The sequence below is a fragment of the Rhineura floridana genome, chromosome 5 (assembly GCF_030035675.1).
Source record: "Rhineura floridana isolate rRhiFlo1 chromosome 5, rRhiFlo1.hap2, whole genome shotgun sequence".
Classification (NCBI taxonomy): domain Eukaryota; kingdom Metazoa; phylum Chordata; class Lepidosauria; order Squamata; family Rhineuridae; genus Rhineura; species Rhineura floridana.
Genome location: NC_084484.1, coordinates 43,001,462 through 43,025,913, shown reverse-complemented (window position 1 = coordinate 43,025,913; position 24,452 = coordinate 43,001,462). Strand labels below are relative to the sequence as shown.

At 38.9% G+C, this 24,452-nt stretch overlaps 2 protein-coding genes across 5 annotated transcripts in view; one reads left to right on the top strand and one right to left on the bottom strand.

The window, feature by feature from the left end:
- UBAC2 (UBA domain containing 2) overlaps positions 1–24,452 on the bottom strand; it is a 138,154-nt gene that overhangs the window by 65,986 nt on the left and 47,716 nt on the right. For all 4 annotated transcript variants that reach the window (XM_061626581.1, XM_061626579.1, XM_061626582.1 and 1 more), the window contains exons 5-6: positions 3,823–3,946; positions 1,879–1,926 (exon numbers count right to left, since the gene is read on the bottom strand). In XM_061626581.1, the coding sequence (XP_061482565.1) occupies positions 1,879–1,926; positions 3,823–3,946 (172 nt within the window). The remainder of the gene's footprint in view (positions 1–1,878; positions 1,927–3,822; positions 3,947–24,452) is intronic.
- Positions 9,677–16,709, top strand: GPR183 (G protein-coupled receptor 183). Its single transcript, XM_061626577.1, has 2 exons — positions 9,677–9,755; positions 14,800–16,709. The coding sequence occupies exon 2, from the start codon at positions 14,820–14,822 to the stop codon at positions 15,912–15,914; it is 1,095 nt and encodes a 364-aa protein (XP_061482561.1). The 5' UTR covers positions 9,677–9,755; positions 14,800–14,819; the 3' UTR covers positions 15,915–16,709.

Below are 24,452 nucleotides of genomic sequence, written 5' to 3'. Positions count from 1 at the left end.
GAAGTAACTAGTTACAAGTAACGAATTACTTGTAATTTATTACTTTTTTGAGTAACGAGTGGGTAACTTCATTACATTTTGCTGGTAATAGAACGAGTAGTAACTTCATTACTTTTGAGGAGTAACTGTAATGTTTCTAGCATTACTTTTGGGCATTACTTGGGGGGAAGCAGGGGAAGTCTTCTGCTCTGATTTGTGAATAAAAATAATGTGCTTCAAATTGGGCTTCTCTGCAGCATTGTTCTTCCTTCATGCTCTGTGGGTGCTTAGGAGGCGGTGAGGGAGGAGGTGGAGAGCGAGACGGGGGGAGAAAACAATTGTTTAAAAATTGACAGGAGTGGAAGGAGAAAAGAGCTGGAGACTATATACACAAAAAATATGTGTGTTGGGGTATCATCATTGCTGGGGGTGGGGTGAGGGGATGTGAGATTCTGTTATGCCATTCTGTTAATCTTATGGATAAAAAAATTATTCTACTACCCTCTGTGTGTGTGTGCTTATTTTTAATGTTGTTTTAGGTTACTCAGATGTGCAGCAGCCAAGGCCAGCACCTTGTAGGCAATTTTGGTTTTAAAAAAGTAACTAAAATGTAATTGTAGCAATTACTTTTGAGGAAAAGTAAAGTAATCAGTTACTTTCAGAGCAATTGTAATTGTAATGGTGATTACTACTTTTTGGGGGCCATGTAACTAACTGTAACTGTAATTTATTACTTTTTAAAAGTAATCTTCCCAGCTCTGAAACGGACCTTTAGTGTGGCAGCACCTATCCTGTAGAATTCCCTCCCTTTGAATATTAGGCAGGCGCCATCTCTGCTATCTTTTCGGCGCCTTTTGAAGACTTTCCTCTTTCAACAAGCCTTTTAGGTTGAGACCTATCCCAGTCTGCGTCTGTGTTGGAATTGCTTAATATGTTTTTTTAATAATGTTTTTAACCCTTTTTTAAAGTTGTTTTTTAAAAAAATGTTTTTAACGCTGTTTTGTTTTAATGTATTTTAAGATCTGTTTTTATGATGTTTTAAAGTGTTTTTAGCACTTTGTTTGCCGCCCTGGGCTCCTGCTGGGAGGAAGGGCAGGATACAAATTAAATAATAAATAAATAAATAAATAATGACAAACCACTTTTTTCACAAAATTCATAAACTAATTCAAGCTTTGTTGATCTGGGTCATGTTCAAACACACACAAAAAGCCAGAATAACACTAACAAATCATGGTTTAGCATTATGTCCAACTGTGTTCTTTTTAAAACAAAAGAAATATCAGCTCCCCCTCAATAAATGAAATTAAATTCTGAGCATATGTATTAGATTAGATAACCAACAACACAAAAAGCATTCATTTTTCTACTGGGATTATATCAAATTAAATTTTAATAACCATCTCTTTACAAAAGCTAGCACATGTGCTGGGCAGTAGTAGAATGGAAGTGAAGTCAGTTTATGTTCATATTCCTGTCTTTTTAAAGATTTAATTCATAGTGATATTTCCGGACCTCACTGTTATCACATGCACCTTCCCTTCTTGGTTGCAGAATTGGGAGAGGGAAAAATCTGAGCCAAGCACAGGAGATGAGTGGGACCAATCCTACAGAGGTAGCATAAAGTACAAAGAGAGCATATCATGTGGGAGAAGGGAGGAGCTTGTAAACAGTGGGAAACAGGTAAAGAATTGAGACGTTTGGAGTGAGTACAGACAAGGCTCATGTGCTCAACAACTGTAGCCACTAAGTTTTTTCTGTTTAACAACTTCAACTGAATATATATAGATAGTATTTGGCAAAAGCTGTAAATATTAAAGAAGAAAAGTATATGCAGGTGCTGGTAACTATAACTTATTATAGAGAATCAAAGCAGTAATAAAATAATTATATACTTACCAGCCCACTTAAAGCTACAATCCAGATGTAAGACCCAGATGTTAAAAGCTACAAGACAAAAATGCATAGTTTAAAATGAAACTTATGTTACGCAATGTGATTAACCACTGCTATCTTATATAAGAAATAAAGTAATACATATCACAGTAAATCTGTGTGAGTAGAGAAAGTGATTAAAACAATAGGGTAGAGAACAAGAAACAGAGCTAGAGCACAACCAGTGAAAATTCTTTGAGCTGAGATTTACCAATTAAATCAAAAGGGTTTTGGAATTATGGTATTTTTGTAATGGGAGAAGGGTCAAATCCAGCTGCAATATGAGAAACGGGGGGGGAGCAATGCAGTTGAAAAACCATACACTAATTGGCTGAGTATTTTTATGCTGCAAAGTGCAACTAGATCTGACACAATTTTTTCTCCAGAATTTATTAATGAAAGCATACTACTTCTACAAGGAATGATGAGCATAATAAACCTTTCTTCATTAGCCACCTATGCTTCCAATAAAACAAAGACAATTGTTTTAAGTTAAGGTAGCAAGAAGTCACTGATAGAGTAGTTTCTATGCAGACTACTGTCAACAAAAGTGCATCCTCCCTATCTCTAGTATTTAAAAACAATGCTTTAATAAAAAATACTTTAAACATAGAGAAGAGCTGGAAAATAGATAAAGGTGCAGAAAGACGAGGCAAAAGAAGATGCTTAAACCAAGGAGAAAAGTATTAAAAAGGAAGAGATTGTGTGCACAGTGCAGGAGAGAGAAGCAGGGATGATCTGACACTGCCATATTCATTCTCCCTCTTTTGCAAAGTAGTAATTAAAAAAAACTAACCCCAAAATCAACATGGTACAGATGAATAAAAAACTGGCAATTTCTGTTCACAGTTGCATTTTCAGGCTAGCAAAAAGAATACCTAAGAAGTTTCTTATAATATTCTATATTTCTTTTATAAACTATGCTACAGTTATATGCAGCTCTTCAACTTTTTTACAACTTTCCATGCATAACACTTTCAGGATCAATCATATCTTCTATCAGTATTGTCACTGCTCACTGAATTCTGCACGAGAAAAGCACATTGAAATTACAAAACCAAATAATCTAGTAAAATCTCTGTTGCTCACATACTCAAAGCTGCTTATGGTGAAGTATTCAATGGTACGTCTACCAGCTTGTCATGATAAGAGGGGAAAGCAAACCAAGAATAACTGAAGCTAAGATAATAATCTAGACTAAATGTCAGCGGTTATCACCTTAGTTGTAAAAAAAGATCATCAAAATAACGGACTTTGCAGAGTGTCTGCTTTATTTTTCCTCATGGCTCTGTCAGGACTAGGCTTGAAGTTATATGTGGCTACACTAAAAGAGTGTATTCTTCTTCAGGATTTCTGACTTTAGCAGCCTGAGCTGGTGCATCAAGCAGAATGCATTGCCCTGTTCCAAAGACAGAAAGGTAGTATCCTTTACCAGGACTAGCCAACTAGCTTCCAGTCCCTAAGGTTCCCACTTAGCTTGGACATCCTGGCAGTCTACTTTTTAAAAAAATGTTTAAAATGTTATGTATTTTAAAACTACAAATAGAACCATCAAAGGGAAATAATAAGGCCATGCAAAATGTGGTTTTCTTCATTAGCAGCTATGGAACGGGGAGAAACTGGAGACACTCACTAAGTTCTATCTTCCACAGCTTGCAGCATATAAATCTGTCTGGATTACTGTGACTAACAGTTGCAAAATTGGTGGCTATTTCAGGTTCATCATACAATTCTATGCACCATAGAATTTATTGAAAAGTTCCTATTTCAAACATTTATTTTGAGTTTTAAGACTAAATATTTGGAAACAGAGTATAAATACTAAAGTTCTGGAAAACACTGTAAGTTAAATGAAAGGTGCTGCACTGCTAAGGAAATTAAAAGCAAACAAATCAACACATACTGTACCTGCAAACCCAATATATAGACCAGTGTCTTGTTTGTGATGGAAAACTGGCCTAGAATTTGTGTCACTTGCACTCTTGGAATGGAGCAATAAAATGGTACAAAAAGAGCAAATACAGGGCCCAAGCTGTTGAGACAAAATACAATGCAAAAATGGGAGGTCAACAGAATTCATACAAAAAGCTTCTCTCTCTCCCTTGTCTTGATTTTGAATGCAAAATACATCTCACAGTCTTTTTTAAAATGCACAATACTGTGCTTATATTACCTACAGCAAAATGCTAGGAATAACAAGAGGTTTCCCCTCCCCAAACTAGGACATGATGTCAACAACCCAGGTGGGTTAGAGGAGAGCTTTAGGCCTGCTTTCCACCCATATAACCCAGTGGCCCATCATTAAAGGTGCTGCCATAACTGGACAAGACCTGAAGAACTAGGCCCATCCTCATCTTAGCAGGGTAGAGGTGAGAGATTTTGCCAGCCTTTTTTCTGTATGATCCATTTTTCCTCATCATGCTTTGTTGTTCTGGAGTACAACCAAGAGAAAAAGCAAAGAGAAAAGCAAGACGACAGGAGACTCAAAAGTCTGATTCCCAGCACCTTTCAAGATGCAACATCACCTATTTGGAGCTTTGTGTATAGTAAAATGAAACAGTGCTATTTGTTGGTGCAATCTCAAACCAAAACACACAAACGTTTTTTTTTTATGTGTCGAAGTCACCCCGTTTTTTCAGTAACATTCCTCTTGCTCTCTGTCTTTGCTGCACATACACATATTAGTTTGTTTTCTCTCTCTTTCTTAAACACATTCCCCCAAACGTTCCAATTTTCTCTTGCCCCTGACACTCTTTTAGCATTCTTTTCTTTAAAGAGCTGTTCTGAGGAGAAAGCTGAAGCTGGAAACCGTAGGAAGGATGAGTGGGAAGACAAATTTCCTTGTTTCTTGTGTTCCTTTTCATGAACCTGGGCATCATAAATCTCCTCCTCTTCCTGTTGTGCTGTCTCACTGCTCTTATTTTTTGTGGCTGACCATGCTCTGGAGAAACTGCTCTGTGGGAATACTCCTACTGCCATACTGGTTTCATGGGAAACCCCTTTGAGCCAGGCCATGCTTGCAGACTTTCCCTTGCTTATGCGGCTTGAGGCCGAGACTGTGATGCAATGGATAAGAGAATATGATCTAGAAAATCCCAGTGCTCATGAACTTATTGTGTTACCCATGAACATATTGAGTGGTCTTAGGTAAGTAACTATTTATGAAAAGTATTAGTAGCTTTGTAAATGTAAGTGAATAACTAGAATACAGTAGGGCCCCGCTTTATGGTGCTTCGATTTACAGTGATTCGCTAATGCGGCAGCTTTCAATTAGGGAAAGTCCCCGCATTAAGGCGCTTGTTCCATTTTTACGGCAGTTTTTTCCCATCGCGCGCCATTTTGATGTCATTTTTGCACGACATGTCCCATTATCGTCAATGGGTTTCACTTTACAGCGATTTCTGCTTTACGGCGGGGGTCCGGAACCCGCCATATGAGCGGGACCCTACTGTACCAACATTTCCTTAAAACCACTCAAAACTGGCTTGGGATTACCCTCCTCTTGCCTTCCTCCTTTAATTACAACAAGAGCCCTCAGTGAGCTGCTATCTCTTTTGATGGAAGGAGGCAGGCAGTAGCATTCCATAGCCACCAGCAAGTCTCAGGAACCATAGCTCCTAACAGATGTACATTACTGGTAATCTGTTTTGCCATAAAGCAACACAGCATTGGTCTGAGGAGGCATAAATCCACACATTAGAAAATTATTGGTGCTGTATTTCTAAGGACATTACAATGTTAACCCTTCAACATGCATAATATAAATCTAAGTGTGATGCCCCTGCTCAGACATGGAAAATACCCACATCCATTGAGAAAGTCCTATCTAACATGTTAGAATACATGCTTTTTTAACCTTTTGTGTCACATGGCAATTAATAGCTTCAAATGTTTCGGTATTGCAGTGGTTCCCATAAGATAAGAATTCAAATGCCAGCTTCACCTTTGCCCTATGATGCCACCTGTGTAAAGCCTTGTATGGAAAGGTCTTTGATGATCACACATTCTTGACCATTCACTGACACAGAATATTCTATAAGTATCCTAACCATGTACTTATATGAGTATTTCCACATTCTCTGTGCTCTTGGGGTTGAGCAACCCTCTAATACAATGTCTATTTCTTGTTAAGTAATATCTTTGCCTACAGAAGGGTTTTCACTAAACTGAAAAAAATTGTTCAAGTGCTTGGAACCCTAGTTATTAAAAGGCATTGTCCTTGTCCATACATGCTGCATAATAAGAATACAAGAGCAAGATCTGCTGGATCAGATCAAGGGTCCATCTCATCCAGCATCTTGTTTCAACAGCTTCACGCATTTGGGATGCCTACAAGCAAGCATGGAGGCAACAGCCCTTCTCTGTTGTTTGCCCCCCTCAGTCATTTGTATTAACAACCATATTACCTCTGAACAGAGAGGCTCCATTGAGAAATTATGGCGAATAGCCACTGTCAGTTCTGTTGTCCCATGAAGCCATCACACTTAGTGGCAGCTGATTCACTAAGATATTTATATACCGTGTGAGTAAGCACTTTCTTCGGCCTGTCCTGATCTTACTGTGTGAAGCTGAGTTCTAGCATTATGAGACAGAGAAGAATCTATCTATTTTCTCCATATTATAAACTTCATAAATGTCTATCATAAGTATGGGAAACCTTTTTCAGCCCAAGGGCTACATTCCCTCATGAGCAATTTGCCAGGGGCCACAATAGAAAGGAAGAGCAATAGAGGCAACTCTTACCTTTGTAGACTGCATTCCAGCCACACAAAAACCAGAGGTTTCTACACTCCTTACATCTCTCCTGCAGGCAAGCAAGAGGCTTCCCCCGAACTACTTCTGTTTCTTATTATGGCAGCTAGGTCCCCACAGCTCAAACATGGAAATCTTTGAAAAATCTGAATTTGGATTTATGGTAGAAAAATGTCTGGAAGCTGTCTATAGAAGAAAAGCTAACACATGAAGTTAGATTGTTAAGAGGTGTAGGAAAACCAAGCAACTTCTATGAAGTGTGGCATATTTTCATTTCTTACATTAATAATACAGAAATGCAATACCTTCTCGTCAAAGGCTGTCGTAAGTATCTGGATTGATAGAAAACTGAAATACTGTCTTTATCGTAAATGTTATGTAGCTATCCCTTGCTGTGCAGTAGCTTACTGCTTTTTTGGGGGGGGGAAGGACTTCATAATGATCTGATAAAATGGGCCGTTTGGGAGCCAATATGGGAACATTAAAAATGGGATGCAGCATCTTTAGTCAAATGGTACTGTCCAGTTATCATCTCTGGACTCTCCCATATCACTCTTTTGAATTAGTATAAGATGATGGAGGATACAAAGGAGGAAGGAGTTATTTCAGCCCTGTTTGGAGTTTTAGACTATAATTCTTTCCAACAGGCAACACAATGTAGACTTCCCATGATCAGCAGACTTTCCCATTATCCCTTATCACAATATTGATGATCTGCAGTTTTTTACACTAGAGGTGCAAGGTCAAATGTTGGATGCATCTCCCTGCACATTCAAAATGTAACCCATCAGGGAGGGTTAATCTGTAAGAAAAAGCATTCAAACATTTGACACCAACTGCAGTCTGAAATTAGTACTGCTGCAAATAAATCACATGGCACTATGGATTTTCTAGCTTGATTTTTAAAGCAGCTTCATCCATATAATTGTAATTGTGGTTTGGAATGTTTTTAAACTGTTTTAAGTATATTTTTCTTGTTAAATTATTTTGCTTATGTTTGCTACACCTCATCTCCTTTAGGAAGAATGGTGCAATATAAATTCAATAAATAACAACAATAATATATTTAACTAAATAAGCAATTGGTTGCGTGTGTGATGGTCAGGGCTGCCCGATATGAAAGACAATTCCACATGCAGAATCCAACTGGACTGGCAGTTGAATCTTGTTTTGACACTGGTGATTTGACAACATCCTCTGCTGTATCTGAGGCAGCAGGGTAGGGTACAGAGTGGGCACGCTTAGGGGACTGCTGCCATCCAGAGCATCTGCTGCCTTTGGCAGCTGCCTCACTCTTCTTAATGGGATAGTGTACCTTTTTGAGTGATATTACTTGAAAGAATTACTGGAAAGGACTAGAGATAAGTATTTTGGAAACAAGTTTTTTAGGCACTAAGAAGAGTACTACACATACCATAACCAGTAGATTTTGTGATGGCTAATACAAAGACATACTAATATACTCTTTTGATCACATGTAGCATTGCCTATTTTTTTTTACTTGAGCATTTTATTGCTTTTTAAAAAGACAATGATATAAAATACTAAGAAAGTGACAGCTTATTAAAATGTTACAATAATGTCTCTTAACACCAGTTAACTGTCAGTCACTGAACAAATATGAATGCAAACTTAATTAGAGTTACAACTCATGGACTGAGAATTGCATTAACTGTGTGAAATTTACTTGTGCAAAATCCCCCACACTAAAATCATGAGATGCTTTGGGGAAATTACAGTTGTAGATACCCCAGGTAATTTCCTCTGGAATGACTCTCTACCACTGCTTTTAGTTATTCACATGTCATTCTATAGATTATGTAAAACAACATTTTTTAAAGTCGGGGGGGGGATCAGGGTGTCCAGGGGAAAAAAATATATAACATACAACACAGTCCTTCAGATATTTTAATTTTTTCATTCTTTGTCACGGAATCCCATGAGGCTTTTAAAACCCATTGTCAGACCATGATATATAAAACCTGTCTACCTCACAAAAACCTCACTTTTCAATAAAACCTGAGTCTTGTTTCTAGATAAACAAGACACTGTCTAAATGACAAGTAGATCAAAGGACGTCACAGTTCTTCCCTTTTGAGTGTGATAGGTTATGTTTTGAGTGACTTTCTTCTCTGCCTAGTCATATATTACTTAAGGATTCTTTTTACGTCTGTCTCTTTAACCTGACTTAGAGTCCCACCTCTGCACAACTCCACAATTTGTTGCACTGCATCAATGCAAGGAGACAGTTATAGCATAGCAGTTTTTCAAAATGCCACTATGGCCAGAGCTAGAAGTGATGGGACTGTCATTCATATGCCCACCCCATATATGTATGAAGTGGTGTGTGTGTCTTATTTTAAAAGTAAAAGGAGGAGTGCACAGGAGAAGGGCACTGAACTGCCCCCCCCCCGCAGGCACACAACATGAGCAAGAAAGGGAGGAGAATGCCCAGGGGAAACTGACTGCAGGGAAGCTAAATGCTGGAGGTTCAGGGCCCTTGTCCCAGGTGCTCTCTTACTGCTAAAGATCAACCCCATCCTCATCCCTATTTTATATGTGAATAGGAAAGACGTAAAAAGAAACATCATGACATTTAGTTTGGCCCTTGGCTTCAAGAACCATTTCCATGGTATGATGTTGAGTAGGAAGGCTCTGCCTCTTGCGACAAAGGGTTGAGATTATGATACTTGCTGCAACACCAAGCATCCACACCATAGCCCAGACAGGCTCAGGTTAAAATATTACCACTTTCAACTTGCTTATATGTGGACACATCCAGAAATTTAAACTTTTTTCTGTTTTTCTTCCCCCCAACCCAAACTGATGTGTTAAGGTTTAATCTAGCCACAACCGTTAAAAAAAAATCTCATCACGCTACAACACTAAAAAAAAAGGTATGAAAAACTTGAGATGAATAGAAGTTCTCATTTCTCATACTATATGTGTAGTTCAGCCATAGCAAGGGGAAATGCCATCAACTCCATAAAAGGACACTCTGACCTAATCACTCTTAAGAACAACATGCAAAGGAGAAGCAGTTGCACAAATACAGGCACAACACAGAGGACTTAACAAACTACTGATACGTGAGTACTGAGAATCTTATGTTTGTGGTTTTTCCAAAAAGGCATTTAATTGTTGCAGGAGTCAGATTTTCTCATGCGGCTATGAAGCAGACACTTCTTTGGGCAGGAGAGAGAAGCAACTTAAAATTAATATTTATGATACAGCAGTGTGCATAGAAGCATATACTAGGACTGCAGTGAACTTTTATTCTAGGAATACAGTGAAATTATTGTTTATGAGAATTGCAGCAGGAGGAAGGAGAACCAGACAGAAAATGCTGCCAAAAGGGGGGTGGAAAGTGTACTTCCAGTCAATGTATATGGTTCTAATAATATAAACTTGGGAGTATTCAGAGAGAATGTGGCTTCAATAAAATATACCACTAGGCTAATTCAACAAGAGAATCTAACAGCCTGATTCCCCTCTCCAGCAAAATACCCCACCATACTAAAACATTACTAGTAAAATAAGTTCTGGTTCAGGACAATTTTAAAGAATAAAGGACATGTGCTTATAGGATATGAAATACTATTAAGCTGTTCTTAAAACACTATATTTTAATCACTGTCCATGTTTAAAGAATGTGATATTGGCTTTATATTTCCCTTTTGAAAGGGAATTTTCTCTTAAAACATTTTTACTTCATCACCTTTCATGCCCCCCACTAAAACAGCTTATATTTTCACAGCGTTAGGTTTTAGAAGCTTTAAAACATCCTCCCACTTCCCTCAGAACATTGTCATAAGCGGTCCAATCCTATGCATGTTTACTCTAAAGTAAAAAGTTACAATATTTAAGCTTTTTAGTTTAGAAAAAAGCCAAATAAGGCAGGGTTGGGTTGGGTATATATGATTATGTCCAGTGTGGGCAGAGAGACCTTTCCCCCCTCCCTCATAATACAAGAACTCGGAATCATCCAACGAAGCTGAATATTAGAAGATTCAAGACACGCAAAAGGAAATACATCTTCACACAGCACATAAAAAATGTGGAATTTGCTGCCATGACATGTAGAGATGATCACCAACTTGTATGGCTTTAAAAAGGATTTAAACAAATTTATGGAAGATGGGACTATCAACAGCTAGTTGTGATGGCTGCGGACTGTCTCTAGTATCAGACCTGTATACCTATCAATAACAGTTGTTGGTGAACACAAGTAGGGAAAGTGCTGTTGTGCTCATGTTCTGCTTCTGGGCTCCCTGTAGGTATCTGGATGGCCAATATAACAACAGGATGCTGAACCAGATGGGTCTTTGCTCTGATCCAGCAAGGCTTTTCCTTTGTTCTTAAGCCTCACTGAGTTTAATGGGGTTTAATCCCAGATTAATATGCAAAGCATTGCACCCACATGTTCCAATCATATCCACATTTACATGGACTTAAATCCCACTGGGTTCAATGGAACGTACCTCCAAGTATTATTATTATTATTATTATTATTAACTTTATTTACTACGTAAATAACTACGTTCTGCTACGAAGGCCCTCCTCCGGGTTCCAACTCACAGGGAGGCCCGGAGGGTGATGACAAGATCTAGGGCCTTCTCAGTGGTGGCCCCCGAACTATGGAACAGTCTCCCTGAGGAAGTACGCCTGGCGCCGACTCTGCTCTCCTTCCGGCGCCAGGTCAAAACCTTCCTATTCTCTGAAGCATTTTAAGTTACACTGATTTAATTTTAAAAATGTTTATTGTATTGGATTGTTGATTGTATTTTAGTATTATTTTGTTATTCATTGTATTTTTATGCTATTTTATGTTCACCGCCCAGAGAGCTATTGCTAGTCGGGCGGTATATAAATTTAATAAATAATAATAATAAATAATAATATACCCCGCCGTTTTTCCAAATTGGAAGTAAGCATGCACAGGGGCTTCAATCTTAGGATAACATCCAATGACATCCATCCACTTGTGCAATGGAAACTGCTTGCACAACAGGATGCCCCAGTTTCTCTTCTCGCCCTGCACACCTCCAAAATCTGCTCTGGAGGATCCGCCAATCATCTGGCGATTTTTAAGGTGCACATTGGGTTGCAGGGAGAAGGAGGGAAGAGAAGTCTCATTATGTGAATGAGCTCTCAAACTACATTGGATCTCATTCCTAATGATTTATTAATAGGTTTTCAGAATGTTTTATTTTTTTCGTTAAATTAATAGAGAGACTAAATTATTTTTGCTCTGTCAGTGGGACAGAAAATAAGCTTCACAATGCATTTTATCACTTCTCTAAATAACATTACAATCTTATTTTATTTATTTAGAAATAAAACCCACAGACTTGACCTTATGCGCACGCAGCAGCCTTTAAAGAAGGCTAGAATTGCATAAGTCACCCACTGGGTGGGAATAAGGTTGTAGGTGACTTCTGCCAGTGTACCCAAGCATATATTTAACTTTGTTCTACTCAAATAGCCCAGCCTATCTGTTGAAGTCCTGCTGTCCAATACATTTATACATAACACAACTATAAACATGCAGAAATTATTGAAGGAGGATAGAGTGGAGGATAGTTTCAGTCCACCAATTCTCACTGCCCATCCAAACAGATAATCAGATAACCAGCTTCCTTTAAACAGCTTGGCACATTCTGTCCTGATTGTTAGATTGGGCAAAGGAGTCACACCTATAGCTCCTATTTGCATGCATGATTCTCTGTCCAGCTAAGGATAGAAATGCAGATGCTTGCTATTGAGCATATCATGCCCCTAGCTGGCTCAGGACACTGCTATTTCTAAAATTCAAATGTTTCTCCTGCTGTTAATATTACAACTACTGGAAGCCCACAAATTAGTAGTCCCATGCTAACAAGTACACAAAAGTGGGAAGAAACAGTGTTGTCCAAGTATACTTCTTATTAAAAGTTCCCTGAAACTTAGTCCATTTATATCCCATCTTTCATCCAAGCAGCTCAAGGTGGTGTACAAACATGGTTCTCCCCCTCCAGAGTTTACCCTCAACAACAACCCTATGAGGTAGTTTAGACTGAGAGACAGTGACTGGTCCAAGGTCACCTAGCGAGCTTCATGACTGAGTGGGGATTCAAACCTTGGCCTCCCAGATCATAGTCCAACACCCTAACCACTGCACCACAATCGGCTCTCAAGAACAACTGAATTCTTTGCATTCTTAAAGCAGGGCATTGTCATTACTTGAACGCTTGTAGTCCAATCCAATACAGCTTTTACATAGAACTATAGCAAACTGCCTTATACCAAGTCAGACAATTGGCCTATCTAGCTTAGTATTGTCTACACTGGCTGGTAGTGGCTTTCCAGAATTTCAGACAAGGGTCTCTCCCAGTCCTATCTAGGGAAATCAGGACTGAACCAGGGACCTTCTGCATCCAAAACAGATGTTCTGCTGCTGAGCTTCAACCCTTCCAGCCCACTTGAAACTACAGCTCATTAGGAGATGTGCCAGCTAAGTCTCTTCCTTCCTCTTTTCTGCATCTGTTGTCTTTTTTCCTAAACTAGCTTACGTTTTTTTACAGAGAAAATCACTTAGAATAAAGGAAGGCAAGCAGTATACCTTGCATATATACTGAGAAAGTAAACTTTACTATGTTAATTGGGGCTTGCTTCTGGAACAACACTCATAGGATTGTAGACTAAGACTGCAATCCTATTGACAATGTTCTAGAACTAAGCCCCATTTAAGTGGGATTTTGTTCTCAGTAAACATGTTTAGGATTGAGCTCTAAATTGTTTGCTGAAGAAATATCACAAATCCCACCCCAAAGAAAAAGTACACATTAGTAGAGTGAATAAAATGGATACATCCTAGTCATCCAAGACAAGCAGTGAAGTACAGTAATTATGTTACTATAACTGAACCAGTATTTTGCTTCTTATAGACGGTGTCACAAGACAGCTATGTACTGTAATACAGTTGTGAAGCAATCTGGTTTGCTAACTACCCAACATGCTAGACTTAGCAGAGTGAAACTCCATGAAAGTCTGGAAGCTGAAAGCCACACAACCACTTCTGCTGCCATAACCAAACATTTTAAAGGTTTTAACAATGCACTGAAAATATCAACTCTACTTCTTGCCCCTCAATTTCTCCAACTCCGTACAGCCAGTTATTGAGCTCCCACTGTCCAACAAAACTAGCTATAGCCGACAGTGTGAAGAAATTATATGACTGGAGGAAAAAGTAGTATGCACGTGCAAATGAAGTAGTATGCACGTGCAAATTTTTAGGTATTTGATAAATAAAGCTCTACTGTGCTGAAAGTGAGAGATGGGATTGTGCACAGAGAGAAAGGTTCTTAACTGGACATGTGTCATTTGTCATTTTTAGGATTTTATTGTTATTTTATTAGTTGTTATTTACTGTTGTGCCCTTAAGTTGTATTTTGTATACTGCCTTGAACACTTCTTGAAGTGTAAAGGCAGGAAATATTTTTAGTAGATAAACAGCGACAGTGGCCCTTAATTCACAGATTGCTAAAGTGTGTAAAATATTTCTGAGATCATACTCTTGTCCTTTGAGAACACAAACAATATTTCATGGAGTGAGGAAATAATAACCATGGTGTGTGTGGAAACTCACAACTAGTCTCAACATTTAACAGTTTTTTACAGCATCTAAAAGATTTAAGTATTTTCTCCCTTATCTTCTGGCAAACACTTCAGACAAAACTTCATTTTGCAGTATTGTTACAAATCTAGCTTCATATTCTCACTTTCACAAAGTTGATTTCTCAATTTATAAACACTGCCAGTTTGCTTGATGAACTAAATTGAATGAAGGGTTCACATGAGCATTTAGGTTAATCCTGGAAACCAGAGGCATGGTTTTTGCCCCTTGCTTTCATGTTCTTACATTGCTTTCTCTCATTTCAAACTTCTGAAGTTCTATAATCTGCTGTTCTGTACCCAAACTTAAAGAGTCAGAATTACTTTTTTAAAAAGAAAAGAAAAAAATTACACTACTATCACATTTCTATTTTTCCACAAGGCTAACCTACTAGTTACTTGCAATGAGAAACATGATTGTTTGTATTAATCACACAATTTTCCTGCTATTTCTCCCGTTTTTTTCTACTTCTCTTCAAGTTCCTGGAGATACATCAGCTATGGCAACAGTCTGGACCACTGTTGCTTCTACAATCCATCAGACTAATGATTCAGCCTGTGATCTGTATGAGCACAGAACTTCAGCACGTATCTTATTGCCTATGTTCTACAGCATTATTTTCGTAATAGGAATACTTGGAAATGGACTTGCTCTCACTGTAATTATTAAGAACAGAAAGAAGATGAATTCTACTACTATTTACTCAACAAATCTTGTTGTGTCAGATATTCTTTTTACTACGGCTTTGCCTGGAAGAATAACATACTATGCACTGGGCTTTAACTGGCCACTTGGAGAAGCACTCTGCAGACTCACAGCACTCACCTTTTACATCAACATTTATGCAGCTGTGAATTTTATGACATGTTTGAGTATTGACAGGTTTGTAGCTGTGGTCCACCCTATGCGCACCAAAATCAGAAGAGTTAAATGTGCCAGATACATTTGTTGTTTTGTGTGGTGGCTTGTACTCGCCCAAACTATTCCATTACTTTTACAAACCATGACACACAAGGAAGGAGAAAGTATAACATGCATGGAATATCCAAACTTTGAAAAAATTAAACATCTCCCTTGGATACTTCTTGGGGCCTGCCTACTGGGATATGTACTTCCCCTTGGGATTATACTTGGCTGTTATTCTAAAATTAGTTGTAAACTCTGTCAAATTGCAAAGGAAAATCCAATAGCTGAAAAATCAGGAACAAACAAGAAGGCCATCAATACAATTATTTTTATCATTGTTGTCTTTGTCCTCTGTCTCACTCCATATCACATTGCCATTATTGTACACATGATTAAGAAGATTGTGCTTGAAGATATTCCATGCAGTGATCAACAAATCTTTCAGAAGACCCTCCATTACACTGTGTTCCTGATGAATTTGAACTGCTGCTTGGATCCTTTCATCTATTTCTTTGCATGCAGAGGATACAAAAGAACAATCATGAAAATACTGAGACGTCAAGGGAGCATTTCACTATCAAGTGCAGTCAAAACAGTTCCTGATGACAGCTCTCGTGATATTGGAAACACACAACTGGCTCCCCTTTCAACACCTTTATATGCTGATTTAAATTATAATTTACATTAACATTTGAAACATACTTCCAGAAATTGACATTTGAAATGTAATTCCAGAATCTCTATTTCAGAAAATTCTGGTAACAATAAAAACCATGAACTGTTTCTTTTTAAAAAATGCTAATATTTTGATTCTTCCAGGAATGGATGTTGATGCAGTACATGCAGCAACAAAAAAGAGAATTGTCATTTTATTTGCTTCCCCCCCCCTTGATTTCATGTCATGTGTTTTTCCACAATGTTTTTATCATGGAATTCAAGTAGGTTCTGTATATTTCCATTTCTGAATCTTAGTAACCCAGACAAGAGGGGTGAATCACTTTATGAACTAAGACTCAGACAGGAACAAAGTAAAATTAAATTGAATGTCTGTAAATAACTGGGCTCCAATTCATACACCCTTAACTCCTATGACTGGCACAAACGCAAGGGACAAATGCAGAGAAGATACCTGGAAGGAAACATGTAAATAACCTTTGCTTTTTCATAGATAATGAACTATATAAAATAATAATCTCCATTAATTTACTTTCCCTAAGTCTTGCACTGTCTGTTTTAAATTATTTTCAACATACTATTAGGGAACAGCAATCAAGCCCTCAAGCAATTTATTCCACACTGGTCCTATTCTTTGTTTATCTATTCCATAGTCATTTTAGGATAATAAACCTTTGCCCATGTAAGTCACTGGTAACCCCTGGGCCAAAATGGACTGCCTTCAAGTCGATCCCAACTTATGGTGACCCTATGGCTAGGGTTTTCATGGTAAGCAGTATTCAGAGGGGGTTTGCCATTGCCTCCCTCTGAGGCTAGTACCCCCCAGCTGGCTAGGGCCTGCTCAGCTTGTCACAGCTGCATAAGCCAGCCCCTTTCTTGTCCACAACTGCCAGCTGTGGGGCAACTGGGCTCCTTGGGACTATGCAGCTTGCCCACGGCTGCACAGGTGGCAGGGCACGTAACCCCTGAGCCACTCACTGTGGGGGTGATCTTTAGCTGGCCCTTGACACCCAGGAGACACGAGCAGGGATTTGAACTTGCAGACTCTGGACTCCCAGCCAGGCTCTCCTCTCCACTGTGTTATACCAGCTTCTAACCCCTGGGCCAAACTGAGCCAAAAGGCAATGCACGTTGGGCCCAACAACAACAAATACCAGCCTAAACTGCTGTTCAAATAACCCCCCATGTACAACCAACATGGTGCCTGTCATAAGGGGGAAATTTGCCTAAACTGTCTTTGCGACTTTCCAGTCGACCATATGGCTCACACACTGCACCTCCAATAACGTGCTGTATGCTGGCATGCAGCAGTCTATGAAACTACAACAGTTGGGCAGATGGTAGGGAGCCATAGGCAGGGTGTGGCTGAGAAAGGGTCTTCTGTTCAGTGGGAAGCCAGTCACTGAGCTAAGCAAAAAACACCTTCATCTATCATCTATTTGCTTCTGAAAAACAAAGAATAAAGTGGCATAATATACAAAAGGGAGGAGGGTAGGAGTTGTTATCTATCATCAGAAACATCTGCATGCAAAAATTCTTTGTTGCAATTCTTGTTTACTTTTCATACTGTTTTGTCTTCCATCAGTTTGTTCCTTTGCATCCTGTCCCTGTGACTTTTGTTTGTGTTTTCCTTGCATCTACATGCTTTCTTCTCTCATAATTAGGGGACTGTTGTTGGATCAGGACGGGCTTGTTTTTTAAATCCTAAGCATACAGACAGACAGCTATGCTTTGGCAGAAACCAAAAACTTTGCTGCGATTAAGAGAGATGAGAAGTAGGAAATACAAATATGCAAGGAAAGTCTTTAATGAAATAATAGCTTGGTGAATGGGTAGATATTCGCAAAATCAGATTTTTTTAAAAAACAAAACTCTCCAGCAGAAAAAGTAAAGAAGCAAAATATAATAAAGGAAATGGTTGCAAAAGAAGTTTCTATAAAAATGAGATATACTGTGGTAAGGAGTAGTACCTAGTTTTACAATGCACTAACTTTCTAACTAGGAAACCCAGCAGCAGAAACAATGATAGGAACATGAGATTAGGATGGCACAAGCTATTTGTAGTGTTGTTAGAGACATATCAAGTGAAAATTAGGTGCTATTTTGCATTATAGGAGTTCTCATACTTCCTGATGTTATAAATAGTTGTGGACTGGCACCTAAAATCAGTTGCTTTGTGATAAAATAAACAACAAACATGTGGCAGCTGCAGTGTGCAGGTATGGAACAAGGGCAGAGTTCAAGCTTGCAAAAGAACAAAAGTCAACAGCACTACCAGTTCCCATGCAGTTTCATCCCATTTCATGATTGGCAGATTTACAAACATCAGTAATGAGGTAGGAGCCTGGTTCAAGATAGTATGCTATTGTTGTTATATGCCTTCAAGTCGATTACGACTTATGGTGACCCTATGAATCAGCAAACTCCAATAGCATCTGTCGTGAATCACCCTGTTCAGATCTTGTAAGTTCAGATCTGTGGCTTACTTTATGGAATCAATCAATCTCTTGTTTGGCCTTCCTCTTTTTCTACTCCCTTCTGTTTTTCCCAGCATTATTGTCTTTTCTAGTGAGTCATGTCTTCTCATGATGTGTCCAAAGTATGATAACCTCAGTGTCATCATTTTAGCTTCTACTGATCGTTCTGGTTTAATTTGTTCTAATACCCAATTATTTGTCTTTTCACAGACCATGGTATCCGCAAAGCTCTCCTCCAACACCACATTTCAAATGAGTTCATTTTTCTCTTATCCACTTTTTTCACTGTCCAACTTTCACATTCATACATAGAGATCAGGAATACCATGGTCTGAATGATCCTGACTTTAGTGTTCAGTGATGCATCTTTGCATTTGAGGACCTTTTCTAGTTCTCTCATAGCTGCCCTCTCCAGTCCTAGCCTTCTTCTGATTTCTTGGCTATGGTCTCCGTTTTGGTTACTGACTGTGCCAAGGTATTGATAATCCTTGACAAGTTCAATGTCCTCCTCAACTTTAAAGTTATATAAATCTTCTGTTGTTATTCCTTTAGTCTTCTTGTCGTTCAGCTGTAGTCCTGCTTTTGTGCTTTCCTCATTAACTTTCATCAGCATTCGTTTCAAATCATTACTGGTTTCTGCTAGTAGTATGGTATCGTCTGCATATCTTAAATTATTGATATTTCTCCCTCCAATTTTCACACCTCCTTCATCTTGGTCCAATCCCGCTTTCAGAATGATATGTTCTGCGTAGAGATTAAACAAACATGAGTGATAAAATACACCTCTGTCTCGCACGCTTTCCAATTGGGAACCAATCGGTTTCTCCATATTCTGTCCTTTCAGTAGCCTCATGTCCAGAGTATAGGTTGCACATCAGGACAATCAGATGCTGTGGCACCCCCATTTCTTTTAAAGCATTCCATAGTTTTTCATGATCTACACAGTCAAAGGCTTTACTATAATCTATAAAGCACAGGGTGATTAAAGCACAGGGTGATTTTCTTCTGAATCCTTGGTCCATTCCATTATCCAAAGTACGTTTGTGATATGATCTCTGGTACCTCTTCCCTTTCTAAATCCAGCTTGGACTTCTGGCACTTCTTGCTCCATATATGGTAAGAGCCTTTGTTGTAGAATCTTGAACATTACTTTACTTGTATGGGATATTAAGGCAACAGTTCAATCATTACTGCTGATCTAAAAATAAAACATCCAGAAAAATTGCAGGAACACAAATGAGAGAAATGAATGTTGATTGGATTTCACTAGTAATTTTTAAAAATTTCTCAACTATATTTGCATATCTTTCTAAAGAATAGATAATTGTTACATTTTTTCCAGGCATATAACAAAGACACTGTTTGCCTTAAGTCTCAAACCTACAAGCCCACAAAAGATGTGATTAAAACAATAACAACTTTAAAGTCTAAAGATTTGACTTTTTTTTTTAACTGTCAGGCCGTTCACGACAGATGCTCTTGGAGGTCACTGATTCATAGGGTCGCCATAAGCCATAATCAACTTGAAGGCACATAACAACAACAAACATGATGCCCCAGCCTAGCCATACCATGGCCCATTGGTTGGACCAATGACAGCACCAGGAGCTGCTTGCAAGCTGAGTAAAGGAGAGAGAGAGAATGTCTCCCTCTTCTGAAGTGAAAGGGCTAGTGGAGGTATTGAAGGAAATTAAGAGATATAAAACATTATTATTATAAAACACAGGGAATAGAAAGGGAGTGAATAAGAAAGGAAACTGTTATAGAGGGGAGATGTGAAGGTAGAAGTGTCAGGGAGGAGTAATGAAAAAACCTGACAGTGGGGGGGGGGGTTTGATAATGTACAAATTGAGTGCGGAAGGAAAATGGAAAAAAAGTGTAGGAGATGAGTAAAAACAGAGGCATGAGGGGTTATGAAGAGAAATGTATAAAAGACAAACCCTCCTCTACTTAGAGCTTCTGAATCAGCACATTTTGCCTAAAATGGGAAGTTTGAGTCACAATCCCTCCAGAGGAAATGTCTGTATTTAGACTGAAGAAAGCTGAGTTATGGAACTCCTTGCACCAAGGAAAACATTGTGGCAATTTCCAGAGATGGATCAAATATCAGTAAGAAATGCTGTCACCAGTTTATTTATTTATTGCACTTGTATACAGCCCCATAGCCGAAGCTCTCTGGGCGGTTTACAGCAATCAAAAACATTAAAACAAATATACAATTTAAAACACCAGTTGCCAGCTGATTATGTCAAATTCTGCCTCCACCTGTCAACATTTTGTGACTGGCTGTTCCTCTTCACCACAATTTTGTGAGTGGTGAGCCTCAGTAATATTCAGCGGTCTCAAGTGGACCATGAGAGTAGAAATTATGAGAACTAAAGACCTGCATAAGTGATCCAAACAGTTAAGCAATTTTAAGTTCTACTAATTTCAACTGAAAAGGACTGAACAAGTACTTAACATTTACATTGCAACCCAAAGAATTTAAAACTGCTGGGCTCATTTGGAAAGAAGGGTGGGATATAAATGTATTAAAATAAATAAATAAATCAGATATGTTCAACTGTGGCTGGATCACAACGTAACACTAAGCCATGGTTTGAATAACAAACAATGAGTTACGGCAAGTTGTTCCACATATGAGCAAATAAACCAGGGTAGGGAAATTTGGCCTGTGGGCCAAATTTAGCCCATCTGGCTATTTCAGGCAAGCCATGCCCACCTGCCATACAACCGACGTTTTGTCTGAACCCAGACAAACGGTTGCTACTCTTAAATATGGACAGCAGAAAAAAGGCAACGTCAAGATGGTTTGTTTCCACTAACCACCCATAAGAGTAAAGTAACCACAGTTTAGGGACTTGACATAATGTTAAACTGTGGTTTGTCTAAAATGGAAGTGGGAGCTTCCAATATTTTTGTCAGGGTCAGCTAGAGGAGAGTGGAGCAAGGCACATGGGAACTGGAGGCTTGTCATCATATAGCTAGACTATGGTCACAGAGTTAAATTTAAGAAGTAACACCAATCTACTCTCAGTCTTCAGAAGGGACTTCTACTGTCTGTTGTGGACACAAGAAACAGTAGTCAGTGTAGCTGGAAGACTGCGGTGCTGTATAAATAAAAAAACATGGTCCACAGCAACAACACTGACAATAGCAACTATGCATTTCCTGACTGCTCTTCCTCCTGCAACAAGGGGCTTGAAAATATTGAGATTTTGTTCTCTGAATTAGTAACAAGCATTCTATGTTGTTATACCAACTCAGCCATGATGCTGCTTGACTACAGTTCCTGTGATGGGAGTCTGGAGAGTGGCTGTTTAATACCCATTTTTGGATTAATCAAAACACAGTAATAAGTATAAAAATTGTTCTACGTACAGCAGAAGGAAAGTATATCATATCCCAAGAGACCTGAAAGATAGGTCAGCTTTATTAACCTTGTATTATTGAGGGGGGTGATGGTGAGCCAGAGACTAAGGTCACTGGTGGGTTCAGATTTGGACCATCAATTTGCATTCCATGTCTGATTATCCTTTATTATTACAGTAGATGCACACCACTCCACCCCTTGCAATGTTTTGGGTGGCTTGAGATAAAGGATCCTGCAAAATTCTGACCTTTTAACAAGAGATACTGCAGGACATTTGGTACCTACTTAGTATCTGATGAGAAACTAAGTTCCTTGCTAAGACACTACAAGTAGAAGTGCCAACTAGCACAGATCATGGGATGTGTTGGCAATGGGTCTAGCTACAAGTATATGCAAAAACAAAGTGCATGAAAATTAGCTGGTTATGACACACTATATTTCATTACATATACTTTAAGATATTGCAGTTACACATTTTATTTATTTGTAAGTCACAATTTTCATAGAAGATACATCAGGTGGCTTGCAACATATGACACAATAAAATTTAAAAACCAATAAAAACATCATTAAAAGTAATAATAAAAGTATCTCTACATACTGTATTGGTTAGAGAGAAATTCATGTTACAAGGCCTGTCTAAAAAGTTCAGTTTCCAAGAGAGGCCTTGAAAGAAGGGAGGGATGGTTCCTGCCAAACCTCTATTAGTAGGGAGTTCCACAGGGCAAGTCCTGCCACAGTGTAGGGTTGCCAGGTCATAAGCATCCCAAAACCTGAGATTTCAGGGGTGGGCGCTACTGATGTTAGGGGGTTGGGCCTGAGTGATATCACAGGGTGGGCCCGAGTGATGTCATTAACTATGATACATGAAGCATCAACCACACTTGCTTGGAGCATACAATTAAAACAAAAACATTTCTCTGTTTCCCTGGGTAGGGAACATTTAAACTAGCCTACTTGCTTTTGGCAAGAAGGGTTTAAGTGCCCTCAGGCCAGGCCAGTCACCAGAAGGCCACTGTAGGAAGAGAAGAGCCTAGTCTTGTGAAGATGTTACATGGGAGTACTCAGGAGTAAAGGTGGATGCCCCTGAAGGCTGCAATTCTAAACACACTTACTAAGGGACTAAGCACCATAGAACTCAACAGGACTTACTTCTGAGTAGATATGGTCGGATTGTGGTGTTGATAAAGCTTGACTAGAGATCCTCTGCAAAGATATCCATATTAAAGCAGGGTTGGCAACCCCCTACCTGGAATGCCCTGCCCCTATCTTTTAACATGGCTGCTCCAAACTTTGATAAAGCTAGGGATCCTGTGCAAAGATATCCATATCCAAACAGGGTTGGCAACCCCCTACCTGAAATGCCCTGCCCCTACTTTTCAACATGGCTGCTCCAAAACTGCTTTACAGTTTTGACCCTTCACTTCTGAAAGAGGTCTTAGAAATGAGGCAGAGTAAGAAGATTCTATACCCTTTCTGTCTACCTATATAAACTGCTATAAACTCACTTTGACAGCCAACCTAATTCTAGTGAGTAATAATTGAGAGAGAAAAAACATAAATGGTTTGGTCTACCTTCACAGGCACCAGCTTGGGAACAATAATTGCAGCCACACTTCCCAGTATGTAAATTCTCTTTTACCACTATTGGGTAAGAAACAAACCATCATGCAACCAACAAGGTGCATCATCAGTGGGTTTAAGGGGGTTGAGCTGAGCACATGGAACCACTGCTGTTGCTTCTATGGATGTAAGGGAATGAGGTTAAAGATAAGTGAAATGCAAATAGAAAAGAAAAACAAAATACAGTGATGCTTTCCTAAATGCAATACCATACCAACCACAGCAAGATTCCTATGAATAAGGCAGACAGCTCAGTATCCCACAACCAGTCAGGATTCCTAACCAAAAACCAAAACTAAAAAAATCCTGCAGCCAGTCAGCCAAGCTCACAGAAATCCCCATGCGGCACAACTTGACTCAGGGGTTGGAGTTAATGCAGAATGCTGCGGCACCATTGCTGACATGAGTGAGATCCTATCAGCACATAATACCTCTGCTCTGAAATCTGCACTGGTTGCCGATTTGCTACCAGGCCAAGTTCAAGATGTGCTTTCCATGTTATGGGTGCCACATAGTACTTGTTCTGCTCTTGTAAGAAATCAATCCTTTAGTGTGGCAGCACCTATGCTTTGGAACTCCTTGCCTACTGATATAAGGCAGACGCCTCTTTTCAGCACCTGCTAAAATCATTTTTGTTTAGGCAAGCCTATCCAGGCATGTAGAATCTATTGAGTTTTTAAATCTGTTTTTAACTCATTGTTGGTTTTATTATTTTGAATGGTTTTAAATACCTGTCTTTAACTGTTTTTGCCATTAATTGTATTGTTTCTGTAAACCGCTTTGAGATTGTTTACAATAAAGTGGTATATAAATGTTGTAAATAAAATACATAAATAATTTTTCGAGTCACTGTGGCCCTTGAGCTCTCTTCTCACTTTTAGGAACAAAACAATCTGCCTTATACTGAGTCAGGCCATTTGGTACCATTTAGCTACTGATGACACGGACTAGCATTAGCTCTCCAGGATTCCAGGCAATAGCCTTTTCCAGAAATTGAATTTTGGACCTTTGCATGGAAAGCATATGCCCTACCAATGAGATACAACCCTTCCCCTGTTTAAAAAAGTATCTTTTAACA